This window comes from Anarrhichthys ocellatus, unplaced genomic scaffold (assembly GCF_004355925.1).
Source record: "Anarrhichthys ocellatus isolate YVR2014 unplaced genomic scaffold, GSC_Weel_1.0 scaffold5, whole genome shotgun sequence".
Lineage (NCBI taxonomy): Eukaryota > Metazoa > Chordata > Actinopteri > Perciformes > Anarhichadidae > Anarrhichthys > Anarrhichthys ocellatus.
The window spans coordinates 6,813,719-6,833,740 of record NW_022280035.1 but is presented as its reverse complement, the minus strand read 5'-3'; the positions used below and the strand labels follow the sequence as shown (position 1 = coordinate 6,833,740).

Genomic DNA, 20,022 nt, shown 5'->3' with positions numbered 1-20,022 from the left:
AAAAAAAAAAAAAAAAAAAAAAAAAAAAAAAAAAAAAAAAGATTACAACATATTCCATATTGTTCTACACTTACTTTCCTCATCCAGTTTCAGATCCTCGTTATTCTTTATTTTCGCAGCAATTTCCTTCTCATTGAAACCTTTGCTGGCCAAATATTTGACTCTGTATTCATCCCACGTCACATGACCTGTGGACAAAGCATGAATTGAGGATTTGGGTTTGTTCCTTAGTTTACGACACACTGTTGCAACATGGCCGCCACAGGCAACAAGCCTGAACGGGTTGAAAAAGGTCAGCATTCTTTGCATTATAAGTGAATGTGTGTGTCTCTCTCTCTCTCACCGTCACCGTCGGGGTCAACAGCATGGAAACTGTTCTTGTTCTCCACCATGGCCTCCTGATAGTGCTCCTCAGTCTTCTCCATTATCCAGCGCTGCATCTCCTTGGCGCTAACACTCTTGTCCTTGTTGAAATCAACTCTGCGAGGATAGAATAAAAATGGAAGAAAAGTTGCTAATTTAGCTTATTTAACATTTACAGTGATTAAACTACTACCATCTGTAATGAGCCATATCACCCGTTTGGCTCGTGTCCAATCGGGTGCTTTTGTTTAAACTGGCCAAGCACTAACACCTTTTTAACGAAGACATGTCTTTACCATTTAACATAAAATAAGGGAAGCAGGAGGAGGAGGAGGAGGGGGGGGGGCTGTGTGAAGTCATGGTGAAGGATAATATCAAAATATGGAGCGGCCCTTTTCCTTCGCCGTCATTCTCTGCTGTAACAATGGCAGCTTGCCTTGGAATGCTAAACTATGCAGAGACATATTGCATAACTTCAGTGCATTCTCACTTTCAATGCAGGTATTCTGTTGTATTGCCTCATGTGCGTTCTTAAGTGAAAGCTTGTTTTTCCTGATCTGGATTTTAAGAAACGGGATATGTAGTAATATTGGGGTTTCCACAATACTCACTCTCATTCTGTGTGTTTTGCAATACTTCAGCTTCTCAGTGGTAAGTGTAGTCATCACAGAATGTGAGTTATTTTTCTGAAGGTTTCCGCCTCTCTTTGCTAGTCTCTAGACACGGAGTTATAGCTGGTCAATCCTGAAGAACCTGATCCCTAATCAGCAGCTAGGCTCAAGCAACCAGTTCAACATTGCTGTAGCTCCTGACTTGAGATGTAAATAAAAGATGAGAGCATGTCTTACTTGGTGAAGATGTCAATCAGCTTCTTCCTGTTCCTCCTCGGCTCAGAGTCCTCCTCAAACTCCTCGATATCTTTCCCCAGGAAAACCTCCTGGTGGAAGTCCTTATTGAGGTGGCCGTCCAGCTCCATCTTCACCCCATTCAGGTGGTCCGCGGGGAGAATCTCGTTCTCGTCCTTGCTGGCTGCAGACTTATCTTTTGCGGTTGACATGTTGGCCGGCCGTGCGTGCACATCCATGGCGTTGAGCAGGATGTAGAAAAGCAGAGACGCTGCCAGGAGGTGTGTGCTCCACAGCTTCCTCAAAACAGCCATGATTGCCTATAAAACGGTAAAAGTAACATCAAGCGAAGTTAGCGAAGACAAAATTATTTTGATCATCAAGCACAACTTGAATTCCGAGAATGACACTTCCGCGAATGCATCACGTCCACTGAATATTCCAGTTCACGTACACAGTATTTGTTTATAGATCTGCGAGTGGAGGACTCATGGAGGTCAAACCAGCCAACAAATACCTAAAAAAAATATAATCAAGGAATACACTAATGTAGGCAGCCAACAGCAACGTAAATAGCATAAATACACACTAGCTATTGAAAGGCAACTAAGAAACATAAATAAATCACAGTTTAATAATTAACCTACAGACGTTAAAGCGTTATATCAACCTGAGATGATACGCAACACAAGTTACGATGATTTAGTGGTCAACCCGTAAACCTTCACGTTAATATTCACATTGTCCACTTAAATATTATTCACCAGCACGGAATCACAACATAATAAACAATTACAATAAAGTTATATAACGGGCCTTTAACGTAAATAACCGTTTGCTCGTGAATTTAGGCTCGTCACGTCATTTAAAATAGTTTTAAACCGTAGAACGCAGTTGACTGTGTTAGCTAAGTGGCTAACACAAGCAAGCTAATGTTAATAAATCATTATTAAAGTTAACGCTACGTGGTATACAAAGAGACGATGCGACCAACCTGTCAAGCACGATGACTTAAAAGCGAGACTGTGCGGTTAGTTCAAAAGACTTTGGATACTGAGAGATGACTGTGTGTTACCAGCTGTCTAATGTTAGCTTCACTTCCTAGTCAAACAGACCTGCAGTGGCTTCCAGTCAGTCAGCTGTCAGACTCCACTTCCTGTACACGTGGCCTCCCAAAACACCCCGACTCCAAAATGTGGGACGACTCTGTCTAACTCAACTGAAGCTCTGCAGGTCGGGCTGTAATAGTTATCTGTCTCTAATGTTCCAGTTAATTCACTTAAGCAGTTGGTCTGGTCACTGACTAGTTGCTAACGTTGCTATCAATTTTATTTTGTTATGCTAACCACATTTACAAGGATAACTTCCGGGCAGCGCTTTCAAAGTAAAATCTGTGCGTTGTCGAGAAGTTATAGTTTTGGAGAGTAGCTTCTACAGTTTCCAGGTGGTAACAGAAAAACAAAAACAAAAAAAATATATAAAAATATATAAAAATATTTACTTAAAAGTAAATAATGGATAAAATGGTGAAACTGCTAAAAACAAATGGAGAATTGTTTTAAATTATTAGATAAAAGTGATGGATAATAGTTCAAATAACAGGTAGCGCTAATCGATGTAAAAAATGGATACATAGTGGAATAGAATCAATGAATAAAAAGGTGAATTAGCTGAAAAGAAATAGATACATGTCATTGGCTAAAGTAGCAAAAATAGAATTTAATTTGTAATGGTTTAAAACAAACTAAGGTGCAAAAAAGACCCATGAAATATAAAAGCAAACATACGATAGTCGTAATGTTTGAAAAATATCCTAAACTGTTTTTTGTTTGTTTTATTGTCACACGCGCAATCTAGATTCCTCTCTTTTACTTTTAAGGCAAACCTACCACATGTTCCGTTTGCCCGTGATGAACTTGACGCGGTTGGCTGCTACCTGCTACGTCTTCAGACAGACTTACCAGTGGATACCGGAAGTGGGACGGCACCAGTATGAAGCCATACTGGAAAAGAACTGGTTAGGTGTTTGCACTGTAGGCTGCTGCCTCTGGGTGGCACTGTGTTAAAATGTAAAATGATCAAGTAGAGGCTAAAGCGTTCTAAACACATGCAAGTTGTGAAGTTAAAAGAATATGTTGCAGCTAACATGTTATTTGTTCTAATAAGACTATGGGAGGGCTGAATTCCTTTTCGACAATGAGCTGATTGTAGGAACATCCAGACCAATAATTTGTTCACGTCAGTCCTGTTATTAACTGAAACCTGCAAATAACAGTACTTGATATATAAGTACTTACTTCAAATCTTTTTTCTAATGGAGCCTTCAGAAAAGTGAGACTTCTCTCTGAACATTAAAACAGAATGAAACAAACATGTATGCACTGTTGTACATGGCACAGTCAGGGTACTTTGGCAGATTTTCAGGCAGCAGATTAAACAAGATAATGTCTTGAGGTCACAAAAAAAGCACATTTCTATTTCTTGCTTGGATGTAAACAAAGGGCTTTGGTAGAGTAGTCTAATATTGAGCCAAAACGACAAACACACTTAGAGAGATGCACAACTTGATACACATCACACACGCAGAACTCGTCTGCCAAAGAACCTCTTCAGCTTGAACACTTCATCTATGAGATAAAACAGAGCTGGATAAGCTAGTAAGGTTGCCAATAGTAGCAAGGGAGAGAAACAGAGAAAAACAGTGTGAGAGAGACAGGGAGAGGGGGGAGAAAGAGAAGCGGGAGGGAGAAAGGGTGATGATAAAACTTGACTGTGAGCCGTTCTGTGAGCTCAGTCAGAGCAAAGCAGCAACTGAGAAAGGGAGGGAGAAGGGAGACGGCAAAAAAGGGACCTACCACACAACAAATCACTGCTCTCTTACGTGAAAGTTGCATGTGGCCTTGGACTTGTTGACTTGTCGGGAGAGATAGCAGGGAGCACATGAGTTGTGTCAGACAGAAGCAGAAGAGCAAACCTGTAAAGGTTTTATGATATCAGTGAGGATAAAAGAAGACGACTAGGCAAAGATCAAAACTGGACTTCATCCACCTCCTCTTGGGCTTAGGTCACTCTGCATCCCTTGCGGGGGTGCGTGGTTTGCGGACAGACACATTGAACACTGAACTGCATCTTCTGATGAAAGCCCAACTTCTGTGGATCTTGCAGCTTTTCCAGCAACCACACAACTTTGCTGGAGACTGGATCCACTGCTCAGTGTGAGAAACAGCAGGAGAGAGAGAGAGAGAGAGAGAGAGAGAGCGGGGGGTGGGAAAGAGAATATTGCTATCCATCCCTAGCCCCCACAGCCCACCCTCAGCTTTGGACGCCCCTCCTCACTGCCTCTTCTTTTGCCCCCTGTACCCCCCACCCCCCCTCCCTCCCCTCTACACCTCACCCACCAACAGAGCAGAAAGCGTGAAAAATCTCACTAATGGGTTTATTTGCTGTCAGATCTGCGCCGATCTGTCATTCCCTTGGACCTTTCTGCTTGACACATTTCATAGTTGAGTAAGCCTCCTAGCTTTCTGGCTAGAGTTAACAGTGCCCCTGCAACGTTGTGCTGGCTGAGAGCTCATCAAGAGGGGAGCAACGGCGGCAGCAGTCAGTCTGACAGTCTCTTGGACAGGGAGTCCCTGAAGCTGCATTCCTCCAGTCTCCTTCCCCCTGTTGGGACTTTGTGTCTGTGAGCCTTGTGGGCATCCTCAGTTTCTGTCTAATCATTCACGGCTGAGTCCTCCACAGAAGATCCAGGCTGTTTCTGCAGGGACTCTGGTGCTGAATTGAAAACTAGTGTGAAGATGTGGTGTGGGGCTGGGCCTCTGGCCGTGGTGGCTGCAGTGTTTTGGACTCAATGTGTCCTCCTGGATGGGGTGGACGCCAAGAAGGAGAGAAAGAAGCCAAAGGAGGCCAACCCACAACACACAGAGACCTACAATGCTACTTTTTCCAACAGTGAAGAGGTCAGCGAAAGCGTCAAGGTAAAACTCTCTAAATGTAAAAATGAAATGTCAAAGTGACTTTTTTGATATTTTAACTTGTTATACATGAGCTATTTCCTTATGATAATGCATCAAAGTTTGAAATCAATCTGCAGATATGTGCAGATTTCTTGTCAGTACAGGCAATATGCAAGGAAAATAAATTGTGGCAAAGGTAAAAGCTAGGGCGAGACAGGTGTGCCCTGTAGGTCAAGCTTCAGACAGTGAGACGGACCAAAATGTGTGAAACACTAAATGGATGACTTCCGGAGGTATGCCAGGAATGTGGACATCCGAAGGCTGATCAATGCATCAATTAGTGCACGCTGCGGGTGTCTGCCACCAATTTCCCAGCCTTTGTGAACTAATCAGGATGTGTTAAGTTTTCATGTATCAGGCAGAACGAGACAAGATAAGATGCAATAAGGTGAGATAAGATCATTTAAATGCCGTTGCTGCAGCAGGAAATTGCTTTGGAATTGCTGTTAGCCAAAGAGAATTTTACACAAGGAAAAAAATCATCTGTAACTGAAGACCAATGTTGTTTACATCAGAACCGTATATACAGCAAAACTGCGTAACAGTGGTACAATTCAATTTTCAGGAGCAACCGTTGGCCCTTGACTCTGTTATTTATTGGTTTATTGCTGGTGTTGCATATTTGCGAGAGTTTCCAACAGGCTATTTGTTTTGCTTTCAGCCCACCCATTACGTTGGCATTCTCGTTTAACTCTCACTGCCCCATATACCAGTCTTCAGCTCCTACCAGCCGCAAGTCTCTGGAATCCTAACCGTAACCTTCACCGCCTCCCCCCTTGAAACCAAGCAGTGAGGTCTCCTTTGTATCTTTAAGAACACATTGTAGGTGGTTGTGGCCTGGTGATGTTTATTTGACTTGGTTTGCCCTGTAAAAGCAGAGGCTATGAAGGATGACCTTGTGTCAACCCACAAGCCTGCTGAAGATTGCACCCCACTGGGGTTTCACTCCTCTGTCCCGTCCCACAGGGAGACGGGTGTCTTTACAAACACTATTTCCCCTGAGGTCCCTAACAGGCCCGCTGCCATGATGTAACTCCTGGGAAAGTTAGGTGGACAAATATTTAAAGACCTTTTTGGAGTGTTGTTCCCAGCCCATTGATTCTGTCATTCACAGGCCTAGTCTGACTCCGCTGTGTCTGGGACATCCGATAGGGGCGGTGCGGCCCCAAAATCTGGGGCAGCATGCCGTGTAAGCCCCTCACAAAGCCCCATCGAAAGGGTCCTGAAAGAGAACACCTCGGTGAGGATTAGCCCTCTGTGCCTCCCTCTCTAACATTCTTTTCATCTCATCTCCCACAATCAGAGGGTAATGACATAATCACTCTTAAGACGCAGTGTTATGCCAGATAGTGTCTTTGCCAAACATTGTCACCTCTGATGAGAACCTGAGCGTCAGGCTTGACATCTGTGGAAGTGGTTGTATTCAAAGTCACATTTGTTGTTGCCACCCAAACCAGGTTTCTGTTCAAGAAAAAGAAGAAGAAGAAAAAGGGTACCACACACCATGAAAAGCGGTAAACTTACTTTCCTTGCGTAGTTTGTAAGTTTATCCTATTACACATCTGTTAGCTCCCAGAGAAAACAACACGTCCATTGGAGCTGTCTTGGCAAGGAATCTGTGTTCTCAAACAAGCCAAACATTTACACTCCACATTTACATGTTTTCCCTTGTGCCCTGTGGAAACATTGCAAATAGTTCTTATGATGGCATTTGCTTTCTATCTGACCATTCCCGTGTGTGGGCTGCTGGCAGCGTGCGGTCGTACACTGCATTCCTCAGGAGATTTTCCATTTGAAAGTGATCACAATAGTGAGGTGTGGAGTTGTGCTGTGAGTGGAATTTTTTTAATGAGATGATAAGTGAAGTACATTTCAAACAACCGTGATCTATGTGAACCATCACGCTTGTACAGTTTTAGAGCAATATGTCAAAGGTGCATGTATGTAAGCCCCGTTGCTCTCCTCTCCAAAGATGAGAGGGATCTGTCTTTGTTGAGAACAGTGAGGGATCTGTGATGGCTGTAATTGAGGGAGTCAAGTCAAACATCACGCCTGGCGTGTTGAGTAATGGCTGGGTTTAGCCCGAGGCGAGGGTTTTTGTTTCCTCTCTCTCATCCCCAGTGATGATTAATGCAGCAGTGTGTGGGACCTTTTGGATCAACCTACACATACGAGACAAGACCAGGTCCCACAGGAAACTCACACCTCTCATACGCTACCTATAGCCTTTGCTGTAAGATCGTGAACTCTCCTTTAACATGTTGGACTAAAAAGGTCATTCAACATTCAAATTACCTAGTGAAGTCACCTGAGAGAGAGAGGGAAAAATAAACAAATGATCAACTTTTTGTCATCTGAAATAAGCCACAGTGTTATATTCTCACCATACTGACATAGAGCGACTTTTATTTGGATTTTGTTTCATTTATAATAGCTTCAGATTGAAGCCAGATTCATAGAAATCCTTCTAATCTTGCCTGATTCTTATCACGTGCTGGTCGTGTTTCTGAAACATGATTTCAGAACTATTGCTACACTTAACAGTACATTGGTCAACTATGGCTTCAAGTAAAACAACAACAACTAATAGAGCCAACTACATCAGAGCTACAAAGGAGGTTGGTGTTTCAGATTACCCTGCAAATGCATAAGATGGACATTACAATGGGCAGTTGTATAAAGAAAATCACAATTATGCTGCATAAGAGAGATTAAATGTCAAATATTTAGCTTTAACCATTTCCCTGTACTATTAAACAAGTAGTTTGACATTTTGGGAAATACACTTACCTGGTTTCTTGCAGAGAACAAGTGATACAACTTTCTTATCTGTGCATGATATGAAGCTATTTGGGAGATGCTTGGCTTAGCATAAACACTGGAAAATGGGAAACTGCTAACCTAGCTCTGTCAAAGGGTAACAGAGTGTTGTGTTATTTTTACACTTTGTTTTTGTACGGAGCTTAAGTGGTTCTGGTAGACACATTTTGTGACCTTCTGACACCAGGCTAGCTGTTTGTTTTCAGTTTTGATGCTATGCTGAGCTAAATGTCTGCTGCTAGCTAGCTTCATATCTACCATACAAACATGAGTGTGGTACTGATCTTCTCATGAAATTGTCAAGAAGGCGAATAATTAAATTTCCCAAAATGTTGAACTATTCCTCCCTATATAAATGTCCTAGTCGTTTGGCATCTGTCATATGTTCTTGTTAAAATGCGCATGTACAACAGTGTTTCAGTTAACCTGCTTGTGTCATCACCTATTATGTTTCTCCAACTACTTGTAAGATGTAACGTAACACTACAGAGGGCAAATTGGTTGCATAATAAAAGTAATAAAAGAAAAAAATGCACCATTTACAGTGTGCACTTATGTAACATAATGCAGAGCCACAAAGGAATCGTATAAAAGGAGGAGGATCTAATGATTTCTCACCTGAAATGTTCTGCCCACCCAGTCAAGCCACGGGGCAAACCTGTGTACCTGAGATGGATCTGGATCACTAGTGCTTTTAATCAGCTCATTTTACCTACCACAGGGAAAATGAGCACTCACTCCAGTTTCAAAGCTATAATTCGTACACAAAACAGATGTCACACAGCGTTCAAAGTCTTTCAGCTTATATTGTTTTTTTGTTTTTTATATCAAGAGGAAGCCAAGATTGTCTCAGGGTGATCTCTTCAGTATAAACACAAATTTATTCACTTTCGCTCACACATCATAAATGTATACACACCTCTGTTGGGACAACAGTGATGTAAAAATCAAGCCGTCTTATAAGAAGCATGTCAAACTATATTTTTGTATAGTAACTATATTTTATCTACACTTCCAAATAGTGTTCCTTCAGCATTTGTTGAACTAATAACAGCATGCTCATAGTGTGATAGAGTAATTGTGTTTTGCACACGGTGCTTGCCAATTGAGTAATAACACGGTGAGAATAGAACAGAGTCAACATTGCATGCCTAACTGTATGCCTAACTCTTAGGCGATAAATCCTCAAGGCAATCTGTTTCTGTGAAGTGCAGCGGTGGAGAACACGGGGGTGGATGCATGACGACTGGGATGCACGCAGGTAACCAGGATCCCCTCGTCCCACACAGCCTGGGGATCCCTGTCTCCCGAGGCGGGATCGGCCCAGCGTTGGGCCCGTCCACCCATGCATGGATGACTGCACAGGGAGCAGTACAGTGATGTGAAAACAAAGGATTAAAGAAGGCTCTCCATCATCCTGTCCAACTTTGAAAGCTGCCTGTGCAACAGTTTTTATCAGCAAAAAGTTTCATGTCGTCTAGAGTTTGCTAACAGGTAGAAAAACAGATAACACGTAAAAGAAAATAAGTTCAACTGTTCATGTGGAAGAATTCAGGAGCTGCCTGTGATGGAGTAGAGTTTCAGGATCTGGTTGCAGCTCCAGAGACATGTTTTAACAGTTGTGTTTGTGTTTTTGGTGGCATGCTGCCCCAGGGAAATATTTTCCATTTTATTGCTTCAAATAAATTCAACCTAATTTTCCCCAAACGACATGACAAACACACTTAGAGCTGTGCACATAAAAAGAAAAGCTAAAATATTCTTTTCATGGTAATAAAATCTCACAGGGCCTCCGTGAATGATCAACGAGTACAACTGATTCACTAATTGATCCAAGAAACTCCAAACTTGCTGTGATGTGTGTTAACAAAAAAAACCCTCTGCTCACTTTTAATGTGTGCCATGGGTAGACAATAAAACAGTGGAGAATAACCGATACTCAAAGACTGTAGTTTAGTCCAATTTTGAGGTTTTTGAATTTCTATTTACTGCTATTAATATAGTACTTCTTACTCACCTATGTTAATTTGACAGTTAGCCACTTTTAATTTAACATAAAATACATAATAAGCCTATAAAATAATATGCATTGTAAAAGTTAAAAAATGCGTAGTTGGGTCCCTTATCATGTTTCAAATGTCTATGAGCTGTTAGCAGTCATACCAAAGAGGTATTTCTCCTCTAAACTATTGTTATATCAAAGTGTTCTTGACCCAAAGAGTTAAAATCATACAACATTTCACAACAATGCAAAAATTAGAAGGAAGTCCAAAAATGCATCCACATTTGTGTTGCAGAGCTTTGTTTTTTCTTTCCCCCTACCCCGTTAATCATCTCATGACGCCTCAGATTTATCTTGTGACCCTTTGAAGGGACGAGACTCCCAGGTTGGGAGCCACTGGACTAAACCACCGAACGGTATACACAGAAGTTAAAGGAATAGCGGGGACATAGATACCACTCTTTTATGTGTCAGCCATTTCAACTTACATTGATAGTCTTTGGTAACTGCGGATAGCTACTGATAGCTACTGATAGCTAAAACAAAAGCGCTATCGTCTCTTCATTGTGGTTGCACAATGGTTGACGCACTCGCCGTAAATCAAGCCTTCATTTTGTACCCAGTGGCAGACAGAATTACATTACAAAACGAGGCAAATAGGGAACCAATCTGAATGCTAATGGTGTCATTATTTTATAGCCATTACATTGTGGCTTCAACATTGACTTCATAATAAGGTAAAGCAAAAATCTTGTCTGTTGCCACTTCAAGTACATTTTGCTGATAATACGTCTCTGTAATTCATGTCAAAGGATGAATTCCTGGCTTTTACTTGTAATGGAGTACCTTTACATTGTTATGTTGGTACTTCTTCTAAACCCTGGACACATTGCGTCCCATTCTAAAGATCTGAAGCCTCAGTAATGTGTCATGATTTGGAGCCCCATCAACGAGGATAAACACTGTCGAGAAGATTTAAAGTTTCTCACCTTTCGACAGAATACCTGACACATTCCCTCAGTCTGTGCTGGAAAGGCGTGCGCTCACACCCGCTGACAGACGAGGCCACTTTGAGGCACTCACACATCAGCGGTGATCAAAGCCAGAGCCCTGGTGTTCTTCATCAGCTCTCAGACTTGTACGTGGATCTGCTCCCCACTTTGTTCACCAGTTGTACATGCTGATACAGAGCTATGCGAGGGAATCCGTAGTTTACTTTACGCCACAGTCAATACAAGCGAGTGAGAGATTGAACGTTTCTGACAGATTGTTCTGTGTCATCAAGCGATACGGTTTTCAAGTCTGCATGTTTGGAATCTTTGATGTTCTCAGTTGCAACAGAGACTCACCTGCATACAATGAATCAGATTTTCTTTTGGCAAGTTGTGAGACATCCCAGCTGTCACTACTGTATATATGGTGTATGTTACTCTCTGACAGTTCACATGCTTAAAATAAATACACAATCTGTTTAATGGAAAGAGTTGAGCATACCTTAAGCTGATGATAAGATTATTTAAACAGTGATTTGCTGTTATTTTCTTAGCTCAGAAATGAAGGTAATAATTAACTCGGTCATAGCCTTTCTTCCTTGAGCACAGACAATCCTTGAGGGCAAGGTTTTAATGGTCTAATTACAATGGCATGTGTTAAAGGGGATAACAAGCTCAGAGTATGGCTGATTTCCTGGCAATGATATGCTGTCTTTTTTATTATGATGTAGGAGATATCTAAGATATGTAATTATAAGTCACATGTGTGTGCATACTTGCACTGTTTCATATCCCTGGAAAAGCAAGACAATGATCTATGACATTGATATAAACACAAGAACTAGAGCTTTGACTTCTCTTGGAATTGGTGCCCATTGGCTCTCATAATTGGGTGGGTGTCTTTTATATCATACTGAGCTGTCTGAGGTGATGATTCACAGTTTTACAATCAATCCCAGTGGAAATATACTAGTACAACCACAGCACCACCGCAGCCCCCAGTTGTCAACATGTTAATATTTGTTCAAGCTTACAGGACTGGTATGTCAAAGGAATATGTCAACATTTTGAAAAATGTCATGTTTGTTCGGAAGATACAAACAGCCAGCAGCAGGTTAGCTTAGCTTAGTACAAAGACTGGAAACAGGGGCAAGCAGCTAACCAGACTCTGTTCAAAGGTAAAGACCTACAAGTGCATCTAAAGCTCACTAATTAACATGTTCTGTCTTGTTTGTTTAATCCATAAAAAAACCAAAGTGTAAAAACAACGTTTTACTGGGGGTTATTGCCCGCTTTCATGTCATCTGACATCTCAACACGGTTGTTTGATTACAGAGCTTTGTTGTGTGAGCAGTAAAAATGAAGTGCATTAACAATTTAACTCTGTCATATTTGAGTTTACAGTGAACAATGGACTTTGAAGCACCTCCATGATATTAAGTGCTAAACCGGATATATCCAAGCTTTCCGAGTCATATTTATGGCTTGGATGTTGACATGAACTCCAGGAAGTAACTGCGCCTAGCCAAGAAATAGTCCCAATCATTACCCCTGTTAAACCACACAACACTTAATTTTTCGTACAGATTTGTCAAATAACATAGAGGTGCTGACAGGCAGATTTTCTTACCTCTTGACAGAGCCAGGCTAGCTGTGTCTCCAGCTGTGTCTCCCTGTTTTCGGTCTTTATTCTGAGCTAATAGCTGCTAGCTATATATTGAACAGACAAATATGAGGGTGGTATTGATCTTCTCATCTAAAACGATAGCAAAAGTGCTAGATATTTCCATCAGGATCTGTTGGAGACCAAAAACTGCCCAAAGAGAGTAAATATTGGACTAATATTCATCAGGCGGACACAAACACGACTTCAATGAATTATAATAGTGCTCTGTAACTGCTTGATAACAGGTTTTCCATACGGACTTGTTTCTGATGTGTCCAAGTTGCCAAAAAAATCAGTTAGTGCGTGTTTAGGTATTTCTCAAAATATCAAACTATTCCTATAAAGCTTTCAGAACTGGTATTTTAATGAATATGAAAAATTGACATGTCAGAGGAAAAAGCAGTTTATCGTGCAGGCCCCCAGTTTTATGGAAACAGTGTTGAGTAGTGTAAAAGTGATCTTGTCTTGACAAAATCAGTCTTGCTTTTATCTGTTTCCAAACCTCAAAATCACAACAAAAACACAGAACGATCCAATATGCAGCCGGCGCAACGCCTGTTAGGTTCTTTATTTTGACTGCTGTCAGAAAGAAAAAGTCACAGATAGAAAGAAAAGGAGGGAGAGGCTGCTGAAAATCCAAAATATCAAAAAAATCTACGGTAGAGTATATTGAAAAGACAAACAAGGAGTAACTTTGTTGTGGTTGAGCTAGAGGCAAGTCTTTAACAGTGAAGAAAGGGTCATGTTGGTTTTGTAGATAAGTGATCCGTGTCCCACTGCCAACCCTAAACAAATTCCATTTCAGGCAGCTCACCTCCATGGCAAGTCTTTATCTCCTCTTCTATCTCAACTCAAGACACTTGACATTTGTTGAAGGGTTACGCCAGTAAAATTCAAGCTGGAATTCTTTCAGCGTCACATTTTACTGAAAAGAAAACACGCCAGTTGTAGCACTGTGCATAAAAATGCTGCTTCCAGAGGTCTTCTTGGACTGTGTTTCTTATCTCCGTAACAGATCCCAGTCTCCTATACAGTCATTTGTTATAAATGAGTTATTGCAGATAAGATCGAGCGTTAGGAAACAGACTAACAATCTTAAATCATTACTCGCCGCTGTATACACTGTATATACATTTGTTATCTCGTTTATTCAATTTTCCATCATTACATTACCGTACTCAAACAAGCAGTATTAATAAAAGAAAATACTAGTATGTCTTTTGGTGATGGAGAAAGCGTTGGCCATTTTGACATGTTATAAATACAGTAATTGAGGTCTGCAATCCACAGAATCTACATCACATGTACACAGGGCAGACTCATTTTTCACCGGAGTGCTCATGGAAATTTTCATGTGCTGAAAAAAATCAAGGTTTGTTTACATTTGTCCAAGCACATTGGGCAAACGAGAACTGACGTGGCACCTGAGTGAATTATCTGGAATAAAAATAATAAGCATAAGGTGGAGCTTTCGGAGAAGAATAGTGGCTTAACTTAGAGGGCAATTAAATAAAAAGAGTGACAGAAAGAAGTTTCCCTGTGTGACCTTCCTATGTGTCTGGCACCACTTAATTGTATCTAAGGGCAAGATTTTCCAATGGTGGTTTTAAAGGAAGAAATAATAACTCGTTGGATTTAGTTTTGAAGGTACCAACCTTTACATCAGGCCTAATTTGGGCAACATTATCTAGAATTAAAATATATAATAAATCTGGTAAATGGCACATTTTTAAAGGCTGTAATTATTGAACAAGAACTGTGTGGTGGCTTGAACTGTGGCTTGAACTGCCACTGTGAATGGAATGTGCTTTCCTTGATATTTTGTATTCCGTATCTGCTAATACTCATATTGGCCTATTTTTTCATAATTTTTTTTTGTCTTTGTCTTGTTTCTGCTGCAGATTTCTGACAACCAGCGAGTGGATCCATTGGGATCATGGATGGACTTTGTCAAAAGACCGGTTGGCAACTTCCCTGGAAAGTGTCGCAAACGCAAACGACCCCTGGTAAACCCAATAGTTAGACTGTGTCTTGCAGTTTTTACAAATACTTGATTGATTATAAATTATACTGGTATCTTCTTTTGCACTTCAGTAATAGGTAAATAAGACAAAATTGCATAATGATTTTCAGATCAAGTTTGATGCATGACAATGTTTTGTTCATCTGTCCTCCACTAGCCGGGCCCACCTGGTCCCCCAGGTCCTCCTGGCCCCCAGGGACCTCCTGGCTCTCCTGGAGCTGAAGTGACCCAGGAAGTTCTTCTCCAGGACTTCAAAGACATGATTAAAGGTAGAAACATTTCAGCTCCTCTTTCCTTAATTTTGCAGAGAGGACCTACAGCTACAGTAAACATTTGGATTTGCACAATTGTATTTTTCATCACATTATCATGAATATATAGTTTGAAAATCAATGTTGACTCATTCTGTCAGAGGCTACAGAGAGGAGAGCTGCAGCATTGGACCGACAAACCAGCCCCAGCCAGCTACCTACGGCTCTCCTCACCCTGGAGGGGATGACCTCCTACCGGCGAATAGAGGAGGCTTTCCACTGCAAGCTCAAGGGACCTGTGGTGGTTGACAAGAAGACTCTGGTGGAGCTCCAGAACTTTCAGACAGTATGTTTATTTGAAACCAAGTAAATGTTTATGAACTGGTTCAGCCTCGCTCCCTCTGCATGGCTGAAAAAGAAAAGTTTTGGCTAATTCTCCCCTGCATGGTTACAGGCTTTGTTTCTGACCCATTTGCTTCTCTGTCTTAACTGTGTTTGAAAGAGCGAGTGTTTGGTAATCATCGTCTAGTTTGCATGTGGGGGAATTATGAGAGGATGATCCCCTCACTGGTAACTGGCAAGGCATGCACTGCCACTCTGAAACTCAGACTGGCTCTTTGGTCAAAAATATCTACTTTTTCAATTCTACACATCACTCTCTGTGCCGCGTACAAAAGGCACTCTGTCTCTGACTTGGAATAAAGTGTGGAGAGGACAAAAATAGACACTGTTTGAAACAGCATGCTGTAGTGGAAGAACTATGCCCTGTTGGGATGGGCTGACTAGGCTGGAAGAGGGAGGATTAAGCTCTGCCGAACTATTTAACATGCTAACACAGCACTATGTTAGAATAGCTGCGTTAACTACAGCTTTGGAAAGGATATTTTACATGTTTTTGCGGAGTCAGAAGTAAAGAGAAAGATATTGAAGGAGGCAGAAGATTAAAGTGAAAATGTGTTTTGGGCCCGGGTCACACCAGATAGTTGAACAGTAAAAATGTTCTGCACGTCTTGACAAAAATGTGTGGTTATATGCTTGGTGACATAGTGACATCTTGCAGGACTAGAAACAAAAATCACTGATTGAAATGAATCAATTCACATGAATTGACGTCTTAGTTTTGAATGCCGGTGGAACCAGGCCTTTAGGATTGTCGGAGCTGAAGTGCCCTTGAGCAATACACTGAATACCTGCCTACTGTTATGTAGCTGAGGGGTGTTAAAAAGGGGACCAAAGCATTATTGCGCTAAAATGTGAATTAATTTCTGTGCTTTCAGCCACCAGCTAAAGGAGCCTTCCTCAGAGGGTCAGGAATGGACCAGTCCACGGGGAGATTCACAGCTCCCATCACTGGGATCTACCAGTTCTCTGCTAATGTCCACATTGGTAAATCAGTCACTATCTTATATCTAATATTGCAGTACATATGGCAAGAAATTAAGACTCTAAAACAGTCCCAGAAAAGTCCTGACTGAACACTTAAAGCAAAAGTGTATAAATCGACTAAAACGTATGTCAACATCCTCACCAATCATTAATCATTAATTTATAAGATATGGAAATAAAGAAACGTCATTGTTCTTTAATTACAGTATAGAGCTAATAAGTCATAGTTTTGTAATTGTGATATGAAAAAGAATTGCTTACATACCTGTTTTTATTTATTTATTAAGAGAAAAGGCTTTTAGGATGAGGACTAACCAATGTGTCTGGCAAATGTAACACTAACTTGGGTAAGGTTGGCTGGCGTGTAAACTTCCCCAAATCCACAAAAGAGCAGAACAGGACCACTAACATTAGCCTAAGTCTCAAACTAATGCAGTAGTAAGGTTATTACTGCAGAAAGCAAGCTAATTAGCTGGATTTACCCTTACAGTTTACGTTAGAGCAGATAAACGCACAGTTTAATCCATTCCTTACACTTTTGCTCTTGAGTTTTTTGCCTTTCAAAAGGCTAATAAAATACACCACCATCTAAACTCTTTATAAAGTCTTATTTCAGCCTCATGTTCATAGCTTCAGGACGTGGTGAAATCCAAAGCTAGGCAAACTTGTTTTGTCTATTTACAGGGATTGGACAATCCCTGTTCAGGGGTAGGATTTTAGTCAGCGTCATTTCAAGGGGGATATATTTTTTGTGAGCAAAGCGTGAGTCAATATCTTCATATAATTGTGAACATTTTGGCTCCTTACAGACCACAATGAGGTGAAGAGGAGCAAGAGCCAGCTCAAGGCCAGGGACAATGTCCGGGTGCTGATCTGCATCGAATCACTCTGCCACAGATACACGTAGGTATTCTTTATTCCTCTGTACTCTTTGTTGTTGTTGTTATTACCATTGAGTACTCACATGCACACTAGCTTTTGAATCTTACTCTGGTTTCGATCTTATTCCAGATTTGATGTTTACATTGAACATGATAAACCTGGTAATTCATGAATATAATTGTATCAGGTTTCTGATCATCTGTGCGCATTTATGTCTCCTCAACATCTCATCTCTTTACTAACAGAGCATGTTCAGAAACCTGGATACGGTGTTGACATGCCACAGTATGCTGGTCTCTAGTAGAGTACTCCAGGTTGCATATCCAGGCTCTCAAATCTGGGAAAAGGCCTTAACCACGTCTCTGAAACCCGGGAAACTCCAAAAACCTGATCATAACATACTAGTGCGCATGTACACACCCTCATTGCTAAATATGCTGTAGAGCTCATCCCCTGAATCAAATGTAATCTACGTTGTTGTTTTGACAAATCGTTTACTCTCCCTGTGTAATAGTGATATTTTAATGCTGCCAACTTTTAAAACTGTCAACAGAATTTATGAGCTGTTAAAGATGTTGTCTGTTTCAGGCTGTGTGGAACCGGTTTGGCATTTCCTGTATAAAAGCAGAGCAGGTCTTCTAAAGGAAATGTCCTCTCACTTAGAGCCTTCGTTCCTGTCGCCTAACTAATCTTTATAGACTCACCTTTGACTCTTCAGACAGACAGTTATATTCAGCAGCATAGCAGTGAAATGCCCTTGTTTGGGATGCGGGAGACCGATAATGAAGTATCTGATAGTGTTTCTACATGGTAAAACATTACAAATCCAGATGGGGAAGGTTCTGAGTTCTTGCCAATATTTCAAAATTTCTATTTACATAAAGTCAGTGCAAACTGCAGAAATTAATTGCTCCCTAAAGTCTCCCCCGGCCTGCGCAGAGCTCCACAGCCTCCCTCATAGCTTGGTACAATGAGGGGAACGTATAAATAATATTATTATGATGGGTTACCAAACCCAAAAGAGTCCTTGGCTTTTTTAGCCAAAGCCCCAGCCAGTCTCGCCCTCCCACACATGAAAATGCAGAGAATGTGAAATGAGGTTCATTGTGATGGCAGTTGGAGTGAAGACAAACATGATTGATTTGCCATAGAAATGTAGCATTTTCCACTTAACAGGAACCAGTGCTCTCAGTGTGGTTAAAGCCTGCGGTGATGTTACAACCATCTGTACAGACTGATGGCACTGAGTTGTTAAAGAAAACTCTTGAAATTATGGGAAATAAGCTTATTCTCTTTCTAGCTAAGAGGAAAATAAAACAATATGGATACCACTTTCATGCTTTTATGCTTTGACTGAAGCTACCAACTGCACCTGGTTAGCTTAGCTTAGCATAAAGACTTGAAACAGGAGTAAACAGCTAGCATGGCTCTCTCCAAAGGTAACAAAAGGCAAATTGTTGTTTTTAAACAAACAACTTTCTAACCGGTACAGTAGCCAGGAGATGGTTAGCTTAGCATAAAGACTGGAAACAGGAGGAAGCAGCTAGGGTGGTAACAAAATCCCACAGGCTATATGATAAAGTGTTGTTTTTACATTTTGGTTTAGAGCTATAACATGTTAATTAGTGAGGTTAGGTGTTGGTATGCAGATTTAGACTGAGCCAGGATAGCTGTTTTCCCTTGTTTCCTGTCTTTGTGCTAATCTAACTAAGCTGGCTGCTGATGGTAGCTTCATATTCGTGAAGACATGACAGTGGTATCAATATTCTTCTCATATAACGCTCAGTAAGAAAGCACTTAAGCGTATTTCTCAAAACATCTAACAATATCTAACAGACATTTTGCACTTTAACAAGGATTTCAGATTTGCATATTCAACACAAATTGTTGAAAACACAGTATTTATTCAGAAATGTCCTTTTCAAATATGATTGCAGCTCACTGGAGATGATTGTTGGATTAGAAAGTAACAGCAAGATATTCACTGTCAGCGTGCAGGGGCTGCTGGAGCTACAGGTGAGCAGGACACCAAGAAACACACAAACATTAAATATCTGTTTTTGTGCAAATCTTTCCTGCATCAATGTTGTGTATTTTCTTCTGCAGGTCGGGCAGTACACCTCCATCTTTGTGGATAATGCAGCAGGCGCTTCCATCACAATACAGAACGGTTCCGATTTTATGGGTATGCTGCTTGGTGTATAGCCTCACTCATGAACAGGGCATCGTCCAAGCCATCCACTGCTGCAGTTTTTTTTTCTTCTTATTTGTCAATGGACTGCTTTTGAGCACCATCACACATCACCAATCCACAGGGGAGGTTGAAAGAAAGGAAATGAGGCTGACATGGACTTGACCGCGTGTCAGATGGTGAAGGGACGATGTGAAGAACTCAAGGACAGAGTTTGTTTTTCACAGTGCATCACTGACACTTCCCGGAGGAACTTGGATGCCTGTTGCTTCACCAGCAAAAAATAACCTGAAAATAAAGCAGTGAATATGTCTGATACAGTACATGTTTGAGTTTGTTGAAGACCTTTGCGGTAAACCAAAAATCAATGTTTTTAATGTTCTCTGGATGGACATTGGAAGATGCTAGGGGACAAGAGAAAGTACATTTGTGTGTTTGATGTAAACTGACAGGTTAATGTTTTCCATCTACATGATCTATTATGTACACACTCATTAACTATAGTTGTATTTTTATCATTAATTGAATCTCACATTTATATATGGTATATGGTACATAGACTGTGAGTACACTGGACAATGGAAA

The 20,022-nt window shown here is 41.0% G+C and overlaps 2 protein-coding genes across 3 annotated transcripts in view; one reads left to right on the top strand and one right to left on the bottom strand.

Annotated features, from left to right (window-relative positions):
* The window catches only part of sdf4 (stromal cell derived factor 4), a 5,227-nt gene extending 2,705 nt beyond the window's left edge, over positions 1-2,522 (bottom strand). Inside the window, exons 1-4 of one of the 2 annotated variants that reach the window (XM_031845833.1) lie at positions 2,324-2,522; positions 1,212-1,528; positions 344-480; positions 75-188 (exon numbers count right to left, since the gene is read on the bottom strand). In XM_031845833.1, coding sequence (XP_031701693.1) covers positions 75-188; positions 344-480; positions 1,212-1,522 — 562 coding nt within the window. In that variant the 5' untranslated portion in view covers positions 1,523-1,528; positions 2,324-2,522. The other variant, XM_031845832.1, reaches the window with a different exon arrangement.
* Positions 2,523-4,019: 1,497 nt separating this feature from the next.
* On the top strand, positions 4,020-19,753 carry c1qtnf12 (C1q and TNF related 12). Its single transcript, XM_031845919.1, has 8 exons — positions 4,020-5,185; positions 14,606-14,710; positions 14,885-14,996; positions 15,140-15,324; positions 16,256-16,364; positions 17,174-17,267; positions 19,184-19,262; positions 19,353-19,753. Exons 1-8 carry the CDS (start codon positions 5,006-5,008, stop codon positions 19,449-19,451), a joined length of 963 nt encoding a protein of 320 aa, XP_031701779.1. The 5' UTR covers positions 4,020-5,005; the 3' UTR covers positions 19,452-19,753.
* The last annotated feature ends 269 nt before the right edge of the window (positions 19,754-20,022 follow it).